The 21238-nt window shown below is 46.0% G+C and overlaps 1 protein-coding gene across 1 annotated transcript in view; it reads left to right on the forward strand.

Annotated features, from left to right (window-relative positions):
• Nucleotides 1-21238, forward strand: part of LOC115074851 (spatacsin-like) — an 87723-nt gene that overhangs the window by 11794 nt on the left and 54691 nt on the right. The window contains 10 exon segments of the mRNA XM_029574775.1: nucleotides 2029-2104; nucleotides 7390-7555; nucleotides 8264-8463; nucleotides 10486-10576; nucleotides 11047-11206; nucleotides 14137-14448; nucleotides 14780-14959; nucleotides 14961-14981; nucleotides 16520-16627; nucleotides 20086-20254. Coding sequence (XP_029430635.1) covers nucleotides 2029-2104; nucleotides 7390-7555; nucleotides 8264-8463; nucleotides 10486-10576; nucleotides 11047-11206; nucleotides 14137-14448; nucleotides 14780-14959; nucleotides 14961-14981; nucleotides 16520-16627; nucleotides 20086-20254 — 1483 coding nt within the window.

A 21238-nucleotide genomic window follows, 5' to 3' on the forward strand; every position in this document is an offset into this window, starting at 1 on the left:
ACATCAGATGGTTTCTCAGGAGGCTAATTTGTTCGTTCACTGGGCAGAGCAGCACCTGGCAGTTTTGGAAGCATCTCACATAGCCGGGGGGGAGGGGGCAATATGCAAGTGGATTTTCTCTGCAGGCAAAAGTTGGACCCCAGAGGATGGGAGCAATCAGAGGAAGCAATGCTTCTCTTTCGGGCCAGGTGGGAAACGCCATGCATGGACTTGATGGCGCTGAGACAAAATGCCAAAGCAGCATCCTTTTACAGAACATGGAGCAGAAGGAATCGATACTCTGATGCTACCATGGCTACTGGGAACTCTACGACTTTCCCCCATGGCAGGTTGCTACAGCACATAGAGAGACATCGAGCAAAGTGATTCTCATAGCTCCGAAATGGCCATGTCAGCTATGGTTCGCTGACCTAGTAAACTTGGCAGTGGACAGTCCGTTAAAGTTCAGTTACCTTCTGAGACGATTGCGCCAAGGTCCCATATTTGCAGATCAGATGGATTGCTTCTGTTTTGTGGCTTTGTTTTTGAGAGGAAACACTTGAGATGGAAGGGGTATCCCAAAGATATTATTACTGCCATACTACAGGCTGGACTGCTGTCCACATCTTTGGCTTATGTTAGGGTGTGGAGGATTTTCGAGGCTTGCTGTGTTAAACTGCATGCAGTCTACTTGGGCTTCAATTTCCCATACTTCAACCTTTTTGCAAAAAGGTCTAGTGAGGGGTCTGGCCTATAATTCCCTTCAGGTACTTATAACAGTTATAGGCTGTCTTCGAGGTAAGGTGCAGGGTGTGGCCCTGGCCTCGCTTCAAGCTGTGATTCATTTTCTTCGAGGGGCAAAACATTTACAGCCCCCAGTATGGAAGTTGTGCCCTCAAGGAATCTTAATTAGGTGATGAGGGTGTTGTGTGAGGCTCCACTTGAACCATTGAGGAGCATGACTCTAAAAGATTTAATCCTAAAAGAGATTTTTCTTGGCACTTTGGCCAGAAGAATTTCAAAGCTTCAGGCTTTGTCTTGTAGAGATCCCTTTCTTCAGTTTATGGAGCATGGGGTGTCCTTGTGAACAGTGCTCTTATTTCTGCTGAAGTTTGTTTCAGCCTTTCATCTTGGTCAAACAGTGGGACTTCCTACCTTTTCAAATTTGGATTTGTCTGTGCCACATGTGAAGGAACTTTGTGTGTTTTGATATGCAGCTAAGGTATCTCTAGGTGACTAATAGTTTCCGGAAATCAGATCAAATTTTTGTGATTTGGAATGGGCCAAAAAAGGTATGCAAGGCATCCAAGGCTACTGTTGCGAGATAGCTGAAGGACACAATAGTGTCGAAGGTTCTAAGGGCTCACTCGACTCAGGTGCAAGCAAATTTATGGGCCGAGTTAGCTGGTTTCTTCACAATGAATATTTCGGGCGGCTACTTGGAAGTTATTATGCACTTTCTCCAGGCATTCCCAGTTGGATGTCCGAGTTCTGGATTTTAGAGAGAGTGTATTGTGAGCGGGTCCATCACATTCCCGCCCAGTATAAGGGAGCTTGGGTACAGGAGTATGATCTGGGGTATGAACAGGAAAGGAAAATTGGTTCTTACCTGCTAATTTTCATCCTGGATTACCACAGATCAGCCCAGAACTCTGCCAGTTCAGTAAAGCCCACTTGTCATGGCAATTTTTGGTTAAATGATGTTTTGCTTAATGTTGTTGGAATGAGTTTTTCATAGAGGCTCTGCCTCCCTTGTGCTAGTTGAGAGGGTTTCAGGGTCTCAGTTATAGTTAGTCTAATCTTCATGGGTTTAGGTCATATTGAGGTGGCACGCTAGGTTAAGTGTCAGTAAAGCTTTTCTTCTCTGTCTCCATCTGCTGGCAGGGAGGCAAAACCCAGGAGTCTGGACTGATCTGTGGTACTACAGGAACGAAAATTAGCAAGTAAGAACCAATTTTCCTTCCCCTTCCCTTTAGCATAGACTTGGTGACATGAAAACTTGATTTGCTGCAATTTTCAATCTCTTGTGTGTCTCTTCTCTTTCTTCAGGCATTGTCTCCCTTTGATCCTGCCCGGCTCTTTGGATGGCAGTCTGCTAACACTCTTGCCATCGGAGGAAAGTCAGGTTTGTTTTCAAATCAAACAGTAGTGGGCAAAGTTACAGTTTGAATTCTGAGAGATGCCAGAGCAATTGATATTGTCTTATCTAATGGCTAGCTTTATATTTTGCTATTCCTATTTAACTTAAAAGAAGTTCTCATCTCTACCAGAAGCGCAGTTCTGTAGCTCTGCTTATTGTTCTCCCCTTGCCGGTGGCCTGCTCATTCTTTTGACTTCAGATGCTAAGGTTACCTTTTGTGATTAGAGTTCAAATCCTGCTGCTGCTGCTTGTCACGTCTCTCTCCATTGCTTCAGGTACACAGTTAGCCCTCTGGAGAAAAGGACCTGAATGTAACTTACCAAGCTAAATCTAAATGCAGCTTTTAATTTGCATTATCATTTACATGGGGTAGTAAAAAGAGGATTTTTTAAACTTAGGATTTTAAGGCGATTAAAAGATCTTTTTTGTAAAAGATTTTAAAACAATTATGCATGCGTTTGTTTTATCTATTTTGGATTATTGCAATGCACTTTATATTGCTTTACCAAGCCTCCACCTAAATGCCCTTCAGCTACTGATGAATGCAGCAGGTAGCCCCTTGTCTGATCATTTTACTCCTGTTTTAAAGGAGCTACATTGGGTGTCTGTGGAGCCACGAATTAAATGTAAAATTATTACTATAACTTGGCTGAGTTCACTTGGTTGAGTTTGCATTGACCCTGTGAAAGACAGATCTGCAAAGGTGCGAGGAATGTTGGAACCTAATCAAGGTCTCAATAATTTAATGAAGAGTCTGAATTGGGTGGGTATTTGGAGAATGCGTAATCCGACAGACAGGGATTATACATTTTTCTCAGCTGTCCAACACTCTTACAGTAACCTGGACATGTTTCTATGTTCACAAGGGACGTTTAACATTACCTCAGCAGATGTGCTGAATTGTAGTTTATCTGATCATAATCCTATTGAAATTGGTATTCGCCTATGACAATTCCTTACATCAACACGTTCCTGGCGGCTCAATCCTTCAGTTTTGAATGATATAAATTTTCAAAAGATGATAAAACTGGAGATTGCAGAGTTTCAAGAAATTAATGCCACAGATCAGTATAATCTGGTTATGCTATGGGAGACTCTGAAGGTAAAATCATAAACTATACAAGTTACCAGAAAAAGATCAAAATGGCTAAAGGAGATTTCAAAATTAGAAACTATACATGAATAGTACTTGTTCTAGGAGGGTTTGGAAGAGGCTAATTTTCCAAAGAAAGGAGTTAGAGGTGCTGCAAGTGGAACAAATAGAGATCTCAATGCGCTATATGCAGCAAACATTTTATGAGCATGGTAATAAGCGGGAAAACTTCTTGCTAGTATGCTCAAAAGAAAACAGCAAAGTATGTTCCCTGTACATACCCAGATCAGTCCAGACTCCTGGGTTTTGCCTCCCTTCCAGCAGATGGAGACAAAGTTTCACAGACACTGCCTCTTAATCTGGTGGGCCACCTGCAGTCCTTCAGTATTTCTCTGACTCCAGTATTTATTTATTTAAATTATTTCTATACCATTTTAGCAATTGCATAATTGATCAAAGCGGTTTACATAGTCAAATAAAAGGTAAGACAAAATAAATAAAAATCAAATAATTACAAATAAAAATGCGATAATTACTTTCCAACTTTGTTTAAACATAAGTTAAATAATAAAAATAAAAATCAAGTAATTAAGAAAAATAAAAAGATAAAACAAAAGATATTAAAAGTAGAGATGAATACAATTCATTTCAAATCCCTGTGCAAAAGTTTATGTACTTTCTTAATAAACTAAAAACTAATACTCTGTACTTAAGTAAAAGAAGGAAAAAAAATAAAACAGAGTACAAGGACCAAGAAAATTCTAAAAAAGGCAGCAAAGCAAAATGCCTATCCCAGTCTGGTAGAGGTGCAAAACCTGCAGTTCTGAACCTAGTTAAAATAAAAATTGGAGATTTTCCTTCCAGGAGGTTGGTAGTTCCTGGTGGAGCCATCCTTCCTGGTTCTGAGGTGTACGAGCAGGGAGTCGGAGACCCTTGGTTGCTTAGTCCTTCCGCGCCGGAAGCAGAAAGCTGGTGGTTTCAGTTTCCTCACCTCCAGGAGGATTAGCAGAGCCTGCTGCCACTCTTCTTACAGGGACGTCCTTTTTGTCTTTGTAGTAAAGCTTTAAAAAAAAAAGTCAGGCTTTTCCAAAAAAAGAAAACCGTTCTTTTCCTTTGCATTCTCAGTTTCGAGGGTAAAGGCATTTTCGGCAAGGTAGGACTTCAGGAGGAGCCCAGAGGCAGGCCGCAGGCCTGGAACCAGTTCTTTTGAAGCTGAGAGTGGTGCAGTTGGTGCTGCGGGCATTTCTATCTCTCTTGTGCAGCTGTGCAGTCAGAATCTGGTCAGACCATGCGACAACAATGGCTTACATCAACCAGCAGGGTGGTACCAAGAATTGAGTGGCGGCTCAAGAAGATGGGGAGCTGATCCGCTGGACAGAGCAGCATCTGGCATTGTTAGCAGACTCTCACATAGCCGGGACCGACAATGTGCAAGCTGATTGTTTCAACTGGCAACTCCCCGGAGCGTGGGAGTTATCAGAGGCAATGCACCTCATCAGTTGCAGATGGGGTAAACCCCACAGGAATTTAATGGCAATTCAGCGGAAGGCCAAGGCACCGAGCTTTTTCAGTCGCAGAAGAGAGTGCAGAACAGAGGGGGTCAATGCCTTGCTCCCTCCTTGGCCTCAGGACATTCTGCGCTGTGCTCCCGCCATGGCCGCTGGTGGGCAAGATATTGCAGCGAGTGGAGGTTCATCCGGGGGACATAATTCTGCTGGCTCCGGAGTGGCCTTGGAGCCTTGGTTTGCAGATCTGATCAACCTAGCGGTGGACAGTCTGTTGAGGCTCGCTCATCTCCCAAAGCTTCTGCATCAAGGCCCCATATTTTCTGATTAGGCAGCTCTCTTCTATCTTGCGACTTGGCTTTTGAGAGGAAGTGCTTAACGGAAAAAGGATATTCTGAGGATGTCATTTCTACTCTATTGTAGGCTAGAAAGACTTACACCTCCTTGATGTATGTGAGGGTATGGAGAGTTTTTGAGGCTTTTGTGCGGAGCAAGGGGTTGATCCTATATGAGTGTCCGTGGCATGTATTCTGTCCTTTTTGCAAAGAGTTGGTGAAGGTTTTGTCCTTTTAACGCCCTCAAAATTCAGGTGGCGGCTTTGGGCTGTCTTCAAGGCAAGGTGCAGGGAGTGGCTCTAGCTGTGCATCCAGATGTGGTGCATTTCTTCCAGGGGGTGAAGCATTTGGGCCCTCTGGTTCAGAAGCTGTGTCCCGCCTGGAGTCTTAACTTAGTCTTTAGGAGCATGTGTGTGGCACCGTTTGAGCTTCCTAAAAGGGCTGCTATGAAAGATCTCACTTTGAAGGTGGTTTTCCTAGTGGTGATTTGTTCCACTAGAAGGATCTCAGAACTTCAAGCTTTATTATATAGAGATCCTTTATTGAGGATTTTGGATTAGGGGGTCTCCTTGAAGACAGTTCCTTCCTTTCTGCCGAAGGTGGTATCGTCGTTCCACTTAAATCAGTCGGTGGAGCTTCCAGCTTTCCCGAGTTTGGATATTGCGATGTCTTATGCTAGAGAGTTGCGACTTTTGTATGTCAAGTGTGCTTTGTTGCAGTATCTTAAAATCACTAATAGCGTCTGGTTATTGGATCACCTTTTTGTGCTCTGGAGTAGTGCAAAAAAGGGTCATAAGGTGTCAAAAGTGCGGTGGTTGAAGGAAGCCATTGGCTTCACATACATCTGCCAGAGTCGTCCTGTCCCGAAGGGAGTAAAGGCCCATTCTATCCGTTCCCAGGCAGCCTCCTGGGCTGAAAGTCTGCAAATTTTGCCACAAGAAATTTATAGGATGGCTACTTGGAAATCATTGCACACTTTCGCCAGGCATTATCATTTGGATGTCCAGGTTCCAGAGGCCATGAGTTTTGGTGAGAGTTTACTTCGAGCAGGACACTTGCAGTCCCACTCTACTTAGGGAAGCTTTGGTACATCCCAGGAATCTGGACTGATCCTGGTACGTACAGGGAAAGGAAAATTGGTTCTTACCTGCTAATTTCCGTTCCTGGGGTGATGAATGTCACAACAGCCAGTGGAGGACTCTGATGTGCAATAATAGATGGAACCCTTATATATTCATTATTGTATGATTATGGGAGAAAAATAAATTTAAATTGTTTGGGAAGAACATCCAGTACCATACCTAAACGTGTGGTGGACAGGAAGAGTATTGCGCCGAATCTGGGTGAACTACAAGTAGAGTGGAGGTGATGATGTCTTGACTTGGATGGGAAAACGCAGGAAGAGTAGAGACAGTAGAGTATGATTGGAAGACGCAAGGAGCGCAGAGACAGCAGTGGATGGGAAGGTACAGGGCGAGCCAAGACGGCATGTGTTGGGTTGGATGGGAAAATGCAGGAAGAGTAGACACAGTAGAGTTTGGAGTTAGATGGGAAGGTGCAAGGTCCACAGAGACAGCAATGGATGGGACAGTACAGGGCGAGTTGAGGCGGCATGTGTTGGGTTGGATGGGAAGTTTCAGGGAAAGCAGCGATGATAGCGGTGTTTTGGGCTGGATAGGAAGGTGGAAGGAAAATGGAGCCAGCGATGTTTTGGGTTGTATGGGAAGGTGAGGGAGAGCAGAGGCAATGATGTGTTCGGTTGGATGTGAATGTGCAGGGAGTGCACATGGGAACAAATTTCAAAACTTTGCAGGCAAGTGAAAAGTCCCTGGGTGCTTTTACCTCCTGGATTTTGCACCAGTTGTCAATGAGAAATTTGCTTCTTTAAGTAGATACTTTTTCCAACTAAAACAGTGCACGTAATTTTGAGAATCCAAAACTATTGTGGTCTTGCCTTCCTGACCTGAACCCGCCCTAGGAATGCACAGTGTGCACATTTTATCAGTGTGCAGGATGGGCCATTTTCAAAAACAATTTTACATGGGTAAATGGCTTTTGAAAATTGCCCTCTATGAGTGCTTAACCTGCAGAAATGTGGTCTTTGAAAATCATGAGTTCACCTGCAGTGGAAGGCGACATTCCCACAGACAAACAAGAGGTGCAAGCTGTGCAGGAACTTTCACAGAGGAAGGATTCCCTTTGAAAACTAGTGCGAAGTCCATGGTTGAAAAGTAGCTGGGCAGTTTGCATGTTGTGGTTGCAGTGTTTGAGGGGGAAAGCCCAGGATGGGGCACGTGGCAGAATAGTCACGGCTGCACGCTCTGATGCACATTGCAGATATCTCAAGCGACCTGCCTCACTTCTCTTCCCGTGATCTGGTGAATAAATACGCCGTGCTGGAAAGGATGGATTTTTCTTACTATCTGCGGCATGGACGACCATCGTTTGCATTTGCTACATTTCTGGTTCAGCAGTTGGCAAAGAGCAAATCCCCGAAGCAGCTGTGAGTATGTGAAGGGAATCCTAGTGGGGAATTGTGCAAGGGATGGGGATTCTGGTCTCACACACATGAGAGAAGAAATCCTTAGCCAGTAATAGTGCAAGAGACCCCAGTGCCATGGAAACATCGTAAACAGAGTGTAAGAAATCAGCCAGAGCCTACCCTGTTTAGGAAAACAGATGTTTACGTTAGATATGGGGGAAGACGTGTTCCCCAGCTCTAAGGCAATCCTAGGCAGCTGCAGAACCACTGCTTGTGGCCATTGCTTAAGTAGTTTGATTAATGAATCAAATCTTCTTATTTTAAAAGTGGTTCTAACCTTTTCTATTTTCAAGGCAATCCTTTTCTGCTAAGCTTCATAAATAAAAGACCTGCATCCGCCAGAGTTAAACACATCTGAAGTGTCAGCATCTCAATGTGGCTTTTCCATTCTATGCCAAGATAAAATCACTACCACCCACCGTAACTGCAATCCTGCTGGCTCTGAATTTTGCCCATGTGCTTTACTTTGACACAAAAATATGTCCCATCATAGTGTTGGCAAATTCTCCAACTCTGGACTGAACTCATACAGGCACATGCATTAACCCATTCATTGCCAGAGCCTAACTGTTCCAACCTAGAAGCATCGTCCAGTCTGTACATATATTGTGTGTGATTTATACTTTCTGTCATCTCCAGTTGTAAGTGGAATTGGATTTCTGTTTTCAGGATTCAGCAGGCAGGGGATGAAGCCTATGCTTTAGGCCTTGCTTCCTTTGATGTCCCTTCCATAGGAGCAGCCTGTCTGGGTTTTCTGGAGTGCCTTGGGCTGGACAGCCTGAAGCTCAGAGTCGATGTGAAAGTTGCAAATCTAATTTTAAGTCACAAGATTGGAAGTGAAGAGGCAACTCGGCTCAGGTCCTCGCTAGGTACTGTCAGAAGGAAATGCTGTTTAGAATATTTTGCAATATTCACTGGCCCCCTTGCAGGCCACATGAACCTTATGAAATGGAAGGGCATGCACTGCTGTTCCCTAAATACAGTCAGAAAGAGCCATTCCTGTTCATTACCCAGATCAGTCCAGACTCATGCGTTTTGCCTCCCTGCCAGCAGATGGAGACAGAGAAGAAAAGCTTTACTGAACTTGTGTTAAACCAGTGTGCGACCTGCAATCCCTCAGTATTTCTCTGTCTCCAGCAGATGGTAGAGGTGTAAAACCTGCAGTCTGGAGTACATTTAAAAAAAAAATAATAAAAAAGAAGGAAAAGATAGAAGAAAGATATTCCGCGTTGTGCTGGAGAGCAGAGCAGAAGTTACCCATCTGTCTTTATCCAGGCATAACCAGCTGAAAATGAGCACACATTATCTGGATAACTGTACCCGGATATCTTAGCTGCTCCGCAGGCTGCTGAATTGTGGACCTCTTTGTACCTTCTCCCTACACTATCAGCCAGAGCTTACCCCATTGCAAGACCTTCCTACATTCAGAATTCCCTGTGCCCTCCCTCCCTATACACCATCATCAGGCACTCTCCGTCACTTACCCCCTCCTAACCCACTGCTGTCCGTACTGTTTGAGCCAGAGCACCATGTGTCTTATCTGTAGTGTGACCTCCCTGTGCCCTCCCTCCCTATACACCATCATCAGGCACTCTCCGTCACTTACCCCCTCCTAACCCACTGCTGTCCGTACTGTTTGAGCCAGAGCACCATGTGTCTTATCTGTAGTGTGACCTCCCTGTGCCTCTCACTATCACCCAGAATTCTCTATGACATCCTCTCTGTCACCATGCATTCCCTGGGAGACCCCACAGTAAGACCTCCCTAGCCAACCCAATGTCATCCAGCACTCTGTGACTGATTCCCTTCCTCGCCATAGTTATGCAGCACTTGCTATGGATACCTCCCTGTCTCACACTGTCACCCAAAACTCCTTGTGACACCTTCTCAGTCAGACATCCCTCCCTACAAAGTTAACGATACAGTAAGGTGCGCTCCGGCGGGACGCACTGTTAGCCCACGTTTGGCCGTGCGTTTTCGACGCGCTATTTTTACTCCTTATACAGTAAGGGGTAATAGTGCGTCGAAAACACGCGGCCAACCCCCCCCCCCCGAAACTAATAGCACCCGCAGCATGCAAATGCATATTGATGGGCCTATTAGTTATTCCCGAGTGATACAGAAAGTAAAATGTGCAGCCAGCACCGGGAAAGTATACAGAAAAGCAGAAAAAAATGCTTTTCTATACACCCTCCGACTTAATATCATAGCGATATTAAGTCAGAGGCCCCAAAAATTTTAAAAAATAAAAATTTCTGCCCGTGGGTTGGAAGACGGACGCTCAGTTTTGCTGGCATCCATTTTCTGAACCCTTGGCTGTCAGCGGGTTCGAGAACCAAGGCTGGTAAAATTGAATGTTGGCTGTCAAACCCGCTGCTTCCGTCAAAAAGGAGGCGCTAGGGACGCGCTAGTGTCCCTAGCGCCTCCTTTTACTGCGAACCCTAATTTGCATGCAGGCCGGTACTGAATCGTGTGCCCAGGGCACTGGTCTGCGGGCACTCGCAGGCTCTCCCGCGTTTCTTTCTGTATCGGCCCGTCAGTAAGACCTCACTACCTCATATTCGTTCACTCAGCACTCCCTGTGACGCTCCCCTACCAAACACCATATCCCTAAGCACTCCCTGTGATGCCATACACGTCCCCCAGCATATTTTGAGGGGCTGATGGGAGTGACATTACCTGCCTGTTTAGCTTCATCAATAACCTTCCTTCTCCCCTTTGGTTTGTAGGTAGTGAGCGATCAGCCATGCCACTCTGTCCACATATGTGCATGCAGTGCCCTGATGTCTGTCCTCGTCACTAAAAATGGCTACATCTTGCGCCTTATTACCTCTCAAGGCACCCAGGTGTTTTCTGAGAACTCTCAAGCCTGTGTTTTGTTTTTGTAGCAGAAAAGCTGTGTGGTTTGGTGGAGCATGAGAGGGCCTGTGCGGAGGAGCTGCTAGTCGGTCTGCAGGACGCTGTAGAGGGGCATGCGAGCAGGTGAGAAGCCACATCTTCATCTTGCTGGAGACTGTGTCACGTGCGCAGATTTCAGATCCTATCTCTTTCCTCCTGCTCAGGCCATGAGCCTGCCTTTGCTTTTACCACTGGATTTTTCCTCTCTTTTCTATCCCCTCCCAGCTCACTCAGTCCTCAGTCAGGGCATCCTCTGGGGCCTTAAATCTGGCCATGAGGTATGGAAGTTTCATGATGACGAAATGGCGGTGAGTGCTCCCAACACAGGTAGGAAAGGGGAAGGCTTAGGTCAGTGCAGCTCACTGTCACTCAGCCCCTGGGCCGGCTGCTGAAATATTTGCTCGTGTTTAGGGCACCTGCGTCCTGATAGTGCTCTGTGCTGCAGAAAGCACAGCTTACCTGCTCCTCCTCGCTGCACAGCCTGGCAGATGTTGTCAACATATTATCCCTAACAATTAGCAATGCTTCTTTTCTCCTTTTCAATTTGACCCCAGGGTGTCGAGTGAGGCAAGTCAACAGTGGGACCTGGTAATGAAGTTCTGTAAAATCCACGCAATCGAGCTGAACCCACAATACCTGAGAGTGTGTGCAAGGGCTCATGATTGGCTGCAGTTTATCGTACAAATCCAGACCCACAATTTTCAGCCTGAGCAGGTGAGGAAGCAGTGTCACAGGTTTAAATGAGCAGGCCAGGAATAGTTACCTTGCATTTACATGTGATTACCCAGAATAAACCTTCAGCTCTGTGGGAAATGTGCGAGGAACTAATTCATGAAATAAACACATGGATCAAGAGATGACAGAAACACAACAAGCAGCCAAAGCATGTAAGGAATATTCACACAGCAAATAGCCCAACGGGCAGGTGAGGATCCATTCCATTTTATTTATGTATTTATTTATTTATGTATTTATTTGAGGAGTTTTATATTCCGTCATTCAGTAGAGCCATCATAACGGTTTACAAAGTGAACATTTTTAGCAGTTTTGAAATATAACAATGTGAGCATTTACAGAGATAAACATATCCAGTCCAGTAAGCATTATTAGGTTGGGTGAGGAGGGTAAGCATGCTTAGTTGGAGATTATAGCTGAGAGTTCATTTCATGGTTGGTGTGGTCAGATGGATGAGGGTCAGTGAAGAATTTGCGAAACATTAGTGTTTTTAGGTCGTCTTTGAAGGTTTTTATGTTGTGTTGGGATCTCAGGACTTCAGGTAGGGCGTTCCAAAGTTTGGGGGAGGTGATGGAGAAGGCTCTCTCTCTTGTTGTTGCCAGATGTGCATCTTTGATGGTTGGGATGTTTAAGTAACTTGAGTTATTGGAGCATAGGTTTCTTGAGGGATTTTGAGGAGTTATGTTAAGAGTGTTTAGACCTTGATGATCATTGTTTAAAATTTTGTGAATAATGGTCATTGCTTTGTAGGCAATGCGTGCAGTAATAGGAAGCCAGTGAAGTGAGGTCAATATGGGTGTTATATGGTCATTTCCTTTTGTTCCTGTTAGGACTCTGGCAGCTGAGTTCTGCAGTATTTGGAGTGGTTTGAGGTTTGAAAAGGGTATTCCCATAAGTAAGGAGTTGCAATAGTCGAAGGTGGAGAAGATAAAGTTGTAGGACAGTTCTGAAATCTTCAGGGTTGAGAAATGGTTTCAGATGTCTTAGGGTTAGGAGTCTGTGGTATCCATGGCCATGTATGCAACGACTGAGGGATATGCAGGCAACAAGCAACCCATGTATGAGAGGGCCCATTCCAAAGGGTGAACACATGGGTCAAGTGATGGACATTCAGCTGGCTCAAGCAGGTGAGGAACAGTCAGCTGAGCCTGGAAGAATCCATTCCCATGGCTAAACAGGATTTATATTCAGCGTGACATTACTGTTCCATGTTCAGGGCACAAGCTAAGACAGTCCTGCTTCCCCAGCTGCATGCAGGAAGATGTAGCCCTGTTTTTCTTAGGGAAATTGGAGCTACATTTCAGTGTATGCAATAGACTAGAACCAGGACTGGCCCAGCTTGTCCCCATGAACATAGAACTGAATACTCATGCAACTCGCATATGTGGTGGAGCCAGGACTGGCCCAGCTTGTCCCCATGAACATAGAACTGAATATTCATGCAACTCGCATATGTGGTGGAGCCAGGACTGGCCCAGCTTGTCCCCATGAACATAGAACTGAATATTCGTGCAACTCGCATATGTGGTGGAGCCAGGACTGGCCCAGCTTGTCCCCATGAACATAGAACTGAATATTCGTGCAACTCGCATATGTGGTGGAGCCAGGACTGGCCCAGCTTGTCCCCATGAACATAGAACTGAATATTCGTGCAACTCGCATATGTGGTGGAGCCAGGACTGGCCCAGCTTGTCCCCATGAACATAGAACTGAATATTCGTGCAACTCGCATATGTGGTGGAGCCAGGACTGGCCCAGCTTGTCCCCATGAACATAGAACTGAATATTCGTGCAACTCGCATATGTGGTGGAGCCAGGACTGGCCCAGCTTGTCCCCATGAACATAGAACTGAATATTCGTGCAACTCGCATATGTGGTGGAGCCAGGACTGGCCCAGCTTGTCCCCATGAACATAGAACTGAATATTCGTGCAACTCGCATATGTGGTGGAGCCAGGACTGGCCCAGCTTGTCCCCATGAACATAGAACTGAATATTCGTGCAACTCGCATATGTGGTGGAGCCAGGACTGGCCCAGCTTGTCCCCATGAACATAGAACTGAATATTCGTGCAACTCGCATATGTGGTGGAGCCAGGACTGGCCCAGCTTGTCCCCATGAAAGCAGAACCATCTGTGACGCACTGAGTGGCTCCTTCTTCCAAAGCTTTCTTACAAGTTTGTACTGCTGCTGAGCACATGCAGTACGTACAAGTACAAGTACAGCTTGTTTCAGTCATCGTCACCAGACGTTTCTCAGAGCTGTCTGCTCTTCTTCTCCAAACCTTTCTCTGGGCTTTTGTGGTTTTTGCCTTTATATACACCATTGCTGGTGGTTCACTGTAGGCAGCCAGGGCATTTCAGATATGTAGCAGTGCCTCAAAGGTTTGGTTCTCTGCAAAACCCACGTGTCTGGATTGATCTGGGTATGCACAGGAAACACCTGGGTATGCACAGGAAACACCATTGTTGGTGGTTCACTGTTAGCAGCTGGGGCATTTAATGAGCAGTGTAGCTGATTTACACATTGGATTTCTAAATTAACATGCAAGGAGCTTTTGTGTGGTACGGTGGAGAAGCTATAACAGAAGATCTGTTCATTCTATTGCAATATCTTACTTTGCTTTCAGCCTCGGTATCATTTATGAGCGTTACCTGTGATTGTGCAATGTGAGGTCCCGTCTTAGCTGAGAGAGATGGGCCCTTGCCCCTACCATCCCTTCTCCAGCTTTGCCAACTATGTTGTTCTGTTTTAATTCCTGCTCATGTCTGTGCAGTAATGTTACCCATTTATTTGTATTTATTTTATTCATAGTCTGCTTTTCTGGTACTTGAAAATGAATAACCTTCAGGAACTGTAAGGAGAGGTTTAAGCATCTTTGGTGATGGGGGCTATCATTTTTATTTTAGGTTAAGTCTGCTCTGAAAGATTTCAGCCCCACCCTGCAATATCACTTGGGTCTGGCCTTTGAGAACTTGCAGTGTTTCTCTCCTTCGGGTATGGAGCAGGAATTCTGTGGGGAGTGGGCACCCCCTGGGGCATCTTGCAGGATGAGCGAAGGCCGTGACACAGAGTGTGGGGAGCCGGGGCCAGCCGGGGCCAGTGGTGTCTTTCATGTTCTCCTTCAGTGTCAGGAGGAGCTTGACGTTTGCCATTTCCTGCTGGTGGAGGCCATGCGGCAGCGAGCTCCCATCCTGAGTGTCCTGGCTGCTTGTCTGAAGGTGAGTGACTCACTGTTGCTTCTGATGCTCTTGGTAAGCAAAAGGGTTTGTGTTCTCTTAACCTTGCTCTTCTCAGGGGGCTCCTGAAACAATCCTGTAACCTCCCTAGGGTGGGAGATGGAGCTGATCACTATATTAATTCTGTCACAGAGGAGGATAGAGTGGGTGATGTAATTATCCTCTTTCCCTTGGGGATGGTCGGGTTGTAGGTATCTTTTCTTGACCCAGGTAAGGGCTTGGTATGTAAAACATTTCGTACAGTTGCACTGATGAAATCTCGATGTCCAGTGCTGTTTAATGTTGTTACCGTAATCCCTCTGTCTGTTGCCAGGGCACCAGCGTTGTGCAGTGCGTGTGTGTGTGGGTGATCACGTCTCTGGATGAGGACACAGGGGCCTTGGCCACAGCCCACGTGGAAGGTCTGCTTGAAGGTCACCAGTGGAATCTCCATGACCTCTCACTTTTATGGAAGACCTTGTTGGCAAAACAGAAGAGTAAAATTCTTATTCGGGGGTTTTCAGCTTTTTCTGAAGGTATTCAGTCGTGTTTCCCTATGAAATGCAGCTCAGACAACTGAAGAATGTAGAACTCTGTAAGAAATGGGGTCCTGTGGCTATCCGAGAGCTTATGGAAATCTGCAGCTTTTCTCTCAAAGCTTTTCACACACAAATCACTCTTCATTTACACTGTGGTGCTCAGATATATATATGTGGTCTGTGAGTGGTGTTAAAATGTTTGCCCATCACCTGCTTGTGGTCCTCTATGTACCCATGGCCTGTTTGTAGTATTTAAAAAAATGTGTACATGACCTGCTTGTGGTTTTAAAATGTGTGCCCGTGGTCTGCTTGTGCTGCTGGAATATGGGTACGTGGCCTGCTTGTGGTTTTAAAATGTGTGCCCGTGGTCTGCTTGTGCTGCTGGAATATGGGTACGTGGCCTGCTTGTGGTTTTAAAATGTGTGCCCGTGGTCTGCTTGTGCTGCTGGAATATGGGTACGTGGCCTGCTTGTGGTTTTAAAATGTGTGCCCGTGGTCTGCTTGTGCTGCTGGAATATGGGTACGTGGCCTGCTTGTGGTTTTAAAATGTGTGCCCGTGGTCTGCTTGTGCTGCTGGAATATGGGTACGTGGCCTGCTTGTGGTTTTAAAATGTGTGCCCGTGGTCTGCTTGTGCTGCTGGAATATGGGTACGTGGCCTGCTTGTGGTTTTAAAATGTGTGCCCGTGGTCTGCTTGTGCTGCTGGAATATGGGTACGTGGCCTGCTTGTGGTTTTAAAATGTGTGCCCGTGGTCTGCTTGTGCTGCTGGAATATGGGTACGTGGCCTGCTTGTGGTTTTAAAATGTGTGCCCGTGGTCTGCTTGTGCTGCTGGAATATGGGTACGTGGCCTGCTTGTGGTTTTAAAATGTGTGCCCGTGGTCTGCTTGTGCTGCTGGAATATGGGTACGTGGCCTGCTTGTGGTTTTAAAATGTGTGCCCGTGGTCTGCTTGTGCTGCTGGAATATGGGTACGTGGCCTGCTTGTGGTTTTAAAATGTGTGCCCGTGGTCTGCTTGTGCTGCTGGAATATGGGTACGTGGCCTGCTTGTGGCGTTTGCACTGATTTTTGCATAATTGCGCTTTAATACACTCGAGCTATTTTGGCATTTCAGGTATTTACAGAACTGTAACTGTTATTCAGACTGTAATTTTTTTTTATCATCAATGTGTATATTTCTGTTTTGGTTTACTTTAGGTAATTTTATTAAGAACTTTTTTTTTTTATTGATTGTAATTTTAATTTAGTTTTATTATATTCCCCTTGTCTGTTTTATCTTTTTTTTTTATCCTCTTTTGTTTTTAATGTATCCTGCTTGGTTAACATGCTTTAGAAACGGTATATAACATTTTAATAATAATAATACGCCACCCTGTACCAGAGAGTAGAACCCCCTTCTCAGTCTGTCCTGCTCTGCCAGAATCTGTAGCAACACGTGAAACGATCATGCCACTAAGTTATTAGAATCTGAGAGGCTGCCGCCATTCTCTCTGCTGCCCCAGGACCATCATCTTTCTTGTTCCTTCCTTTTTTCAAGGACTGCCCCCTTTTACATATGCTGGAGGTGTATGAGCTGTGCATAGATTACCAAAACTACAGCAATGCCACCCAGAAGCTACAGGACTTCCAGAAGTGCCTTGTCAGCGTAAGTTGGAGTCCTCTCACTCTGAAGCTCCTCACTATTTATCCTGTTATGTCTCCTTACAACTCTCCTCGTGAGCTCTGCGCCACAGTCGCTCTATGCGCTTCTCTACCACCAAATCCCAGCTCCGTACTCTCGGAATAGACTTCCTGCATTAAATCCCATCTAAAACCCACCTTTTTTTGAGGCTGTTTACAAATCTTAACATGTATTTATCCCATTCACAGCTTTATTTATTTTAACAATTTTTCTTAATAAATAAAATTCCCAAGGACTTCTGGTGATGACATAACGAGAAGGAGTCAGGTGTCTGAGCTCCTTGGGAATCCAGCACAATCCTGACAATGAGGGTGATAATTTGCAAATTTTTCAATCAATACTGAAGCCCTGGGTCTGGTGAGGAATTCATGGACAAAATGAACGAAATGTCGACTAGACCCAAGAGACAGGCACTGAAAAAATTGTGGCTACGGAGGACAAAATGGTGCCCGAACCAGCTACAGTGCTCGAGAGGATGACAGGTGATGATACACGAGCCAACCAATGCGGTGCTAGTTGTGGTAAAGGAACAATGGCTAAGGTACAAGCTTCGTTGGATGAACTGCATGTCAAAATGAGCAGCCAGTCTAATGCGATAGCAGCAGTGGATCAAAACTTGAGCAGGCATGATGAGCACCTGGGAGGCCTCGAGGAGACTGTGGTACTACAAAAAAAATACCACGCCCTGGAAGAAAAATGAGACGACTTGGAAAACCACAGTTCCCTGTGTGTACCCAGATCAGTCCACATTTCTGAGTTTTGCCTCCCTGCCAGCAGATGGAGACAGAGGAAGTTTCACTGACACTGTACATAACCCCCGGTGCCTCCTGCAGTCCCTCAGTATTTCTGTCTCCAGCAAATGGTAGATGTGTAAAACCTGCAGTCTGGAGAGAAAAAAAAAAGATTAAAAGACAAAATTTCTGGATCCTCCCAGGGGGTTGTGAGGTCCTGCTGGGGTCATCCCCCCTGGTTTGAGGTGGGCGAGCAGGGGGTTGGTGACCCTTCGGATAGCTCGGTCCGGAGGTCCATGGGGTGGACATCTGGTGGTCCGGATCTCTCACCCCCCACGAGACAGCGGTGGAATCTGCTGGCAGTTCTGCACTGCAAACCTAGTGGAGCGGGGAATTGTCCCTTTTATATGGTTTGTCCTGGGCTGGGTTGCTAACATTTGGCAAAAGGAGACCGATATAGCCAGTGGTCTGGTTCTTTTCTGATCTGCCATGCGGCCTGCACTCCTGGAACCAGAACCCCTGCACCAAAGGAAAGTATTGGTTTCTATGTCTCTCTATTTGTTCTAGAGAGTAAAAAAAACCCAAACAAAACAGAGAGAGAACAAGGAATTACATAGAGGAATCTGTGCAGCAGCGAGGTTCCAGGGGTGGGGGGAGCTATCTCAGCAACTCGGGGAGCTCAGCGATGAGGTTTTCAGCAGCTTCTCTGTCTGTGGAGGAGACCAGGTGTTGGCTCCGTGGCGCTGTTCCCCTGCTTGCCATTGAGGTGCTGGTGGTGCCACGGGTGCTGGGAGGAAGAGCATGTGTGCATGCGCAGCAAACGTGGCATGGCCTTCGGGGGTCTGCGTCGAGCATGTCCGCACCCGATAGAACAAGCCTTGGGGATGGAGGGGTCTAGCATTGAGGCTTTCCCCATCAGCGCGTAAACTGTGGCCACTTTTTATTCCCTAGCAGCGTCGGTGGGAGAGGCAGGAGAATCCCCATCTCAATCACTGGCCAGTTCCCTGCCTTGCAGAGAGGCACTTGCACTGAGGAGGAGTCTCTGGATCTGGTAGAGGTCTCCTGCTGGTTTTAATTTGTTTATGCGCAAAGCGTGTTTAGCAGGATGTTGGCCGTACAACCGGGAGAGTTCTTAATATCCTTGGACTTCTCGGAGGTCTCCCTTCATATCCCAGTCTTTATCCCTCAACTCCTTGAAGGTCCGGGTGGTGACTCTCTCCTGTTTGAGTCGAGGTGAATGGAACCCGCCTGTTGACACATCCGGTCTTGGCCCGTTTCCTAAAAGGAGTTAGACACCTCCAACCACCCTCAAAGTGGCCGGTCCCCCTATGGAACCTCAATCTAGTATTGAACTTCTTAGCAGGGTCTTACTTTCAGCTGCTGCGCGCTCTGTCTCTACGCCTGTTAATGCTGAAGACTGTATTCTTGGTGGCAATATGCTCAGCTCGTCGCAACTCTGAACTACAGGCGCTGTCATGTCGGGAGCTGTTCCTCTAGTTGACTCTAGTAACATTGCAGCTTCGCACCATCCCTTCCTTGCCAAAGGTAGTCTCAGGGTTTCACCTGAACCAGTCCATTTCCTTACCATCCCTAGAGAGACGCAAGGACTCGGAAGACTACCGCTTCCTACACAACTTAAACATCAGTAGGCTGTTAGTATATTATCTAGAATGTACAGAACCAGTGCACAAGATGGATCACTTGTTTGTTCTTCACGATGGAAGGAAACAAGGTGAAGCAGCTTCGCGATCTACCTTAGCTCGCTGGATCAAGGAAGTGATCACGGGAGCTTATGTAGAGGCAGGGAAGCCTTTACCCCTTCAGGTTAAAGCTCATTCCAATAGGGCCTAGGCAGTATCCTGGACGCAAGCTAAGCTACTGTCTCCCGTCGACATCTGCTGAGCAGCAACGTGGTCTTCCTTGCACACCTTCTCCAGGTTCTATCGCCTGGATGTCCAAGCCCGAGATGATGCTAACCAGACCATGTTCAGCCTCCCGCCTCGTTTGGGAGTAGCTTTTGTACACACATCCTTAGTCCATCTGGCTACACTTTAGGAAATGAGAAGTTACCTGATAATTTTGTTTTCCTTAGTGTAGACGGATGGATTCAGCATCCTGCCCGTGGCTGCCCATGAACAGTGACAAGGAATCGCACATGAATCTCGATCCCAAAGAGGTTATGGGTAAGCCATCACCCTATCCCTAGATCTGGGCATCTGTAATATTGCTGGGATTCAGCGTTTGTTTGGTTGAGTACAGTTACGGTCACCAGTTTGTTTGTTTTTTTTTGGGGGGGGGTAAAATTCTTTATCAAATTTCAAAAATATACAAACTTATTCAACAGTTTGCAATCAAGAAAAACATGGATTGGTAATTATCATGTCAATTATTGGAAAAAAAATATCATTTTACACCTGCTACAGGTAAGCAACTCTGCTTTATGTGATCTCTGTTGCAGCCTCTTGCTGGCAGAAGTGGTTCTGTTTATTCTGCAGTGATGCTTTTGATAAACTTTACCTCCTGGGAGAGCCTCTCTCTGCATCTGTAATCTGAGCCCAGATGGCCAGGTGCTTGTTCCTCGATAGCCCTCTCTATAAGTGGATCATGGGTGCTACAAGGTCAACTTTTAAACTGGTGCTGAATTGTCTGTCGCAGAGGCTCCTGGCTGAGCAGACTGTTTTGATTTTGCAGCTGAAGCGAGCAGGTGAGGGAGGAAGTTCTTCTGTGCTACCGGTGCCGTGGCTGGAGTCCCATGCTGTATTCCTCCTGGAGCTGATGCTGCAGCAGTGTCGCACACATTATGAGTTGGGAAAGCTTCTGCATCTCTTTGCAGACTCGGAGGACATTCTGATATCTACGGGTAATGTGCTAGTCTTTCTCTCTTGTGATTCTTGACTGGTAATGATGGTGTTCCCTCTGGGGATTTGTGCAGCAGTAGGCTGGATGTCACATCTTCCATAAGTTTGCGTTCCCAATAAGCAATTCTGCATGGTAGTTCATCCAGCCCTTACACAGGGCTACATCAGGCACCCTATCAATTTTAGGGGATCTGATGACCATAACTAGAATACTGAATGTGGCCTTGCTTGTACATTTAGTAGCTGGAAGATAGCTTCAGCTGTATTGGTTTAGGCAGGTGTAACCAGGCAGGTATGGTGGTTCCTGGACATCTCCTACCATAACATTTGTCAGTATCAGGTTGGGTCTTGTCTTACTGTGAGTTGGACTAAATGTTTTTGGAGTAGATGTAATCTGTTATTTTATAACATTTGTAATTATATGTTTTGTGTATTAATTTTATTTGTGTTTTACTTGTTGTCTTCCAAGCTTCTGTACATTGCTTAGGCTTTTAGATAAGCAACTAAGAACTGTAAATAAAGTAATGGCGTAAGAAAAAGCTCTTGCAGTGACTGCAGCATTCCTCTGCCCTGCTTTAGATGACGTTGCCTTGTCATGGCAGCCTGTAGATATCGGACCTCTCTCAGGTTTCCTCAGCTGCTCCTTGCTCACTTGGTATCTCAGTAATCCTCTCCTTTATGAAATGAGTCCCCATCCAGTCCTGACTGATTGATGAACATTTGATGATAGGCCTTTTCCACATTAGTTTGGTGACTGTACTCTTCCGCCAGGGGGGCTTCTCGCTCAGTTTTTCTTAATGGAAGGAAGGCCTAAGCGATGTCCTTGTGCGTGTCTGTGTGCGTGTCTGTGTGTGTGTCTGTGTGTCTGTGTGTCTGTGTGTGTGTGTGTCTGTGTGTCTGTGTGTGTGTGTCTGTATGTCTTTGTCTGTGTGTGTGTCTGTGTCTGGGTCTGTGTGTGTCTGTGTGTGTCTCTGTCTCTGTGTGTG

The sequence above is a fragment of the Rhinatrema bivittatum genome, chromosome 13 (assembly GCF_901001135.1).
Source record: "Rhinatrema bivittatum chromosome 13, aRhiBiv1.1, whole genome shotgun sequence".
In the NCBI taxonomy this organism is placed as follows: domain Eukaryota; kingdom Metazoa; phylum Chordata; class Amphibia; order Gymnophiona; family Rhinatrematidae; genus Rhinatrema; species Rhinatrema bivittatum.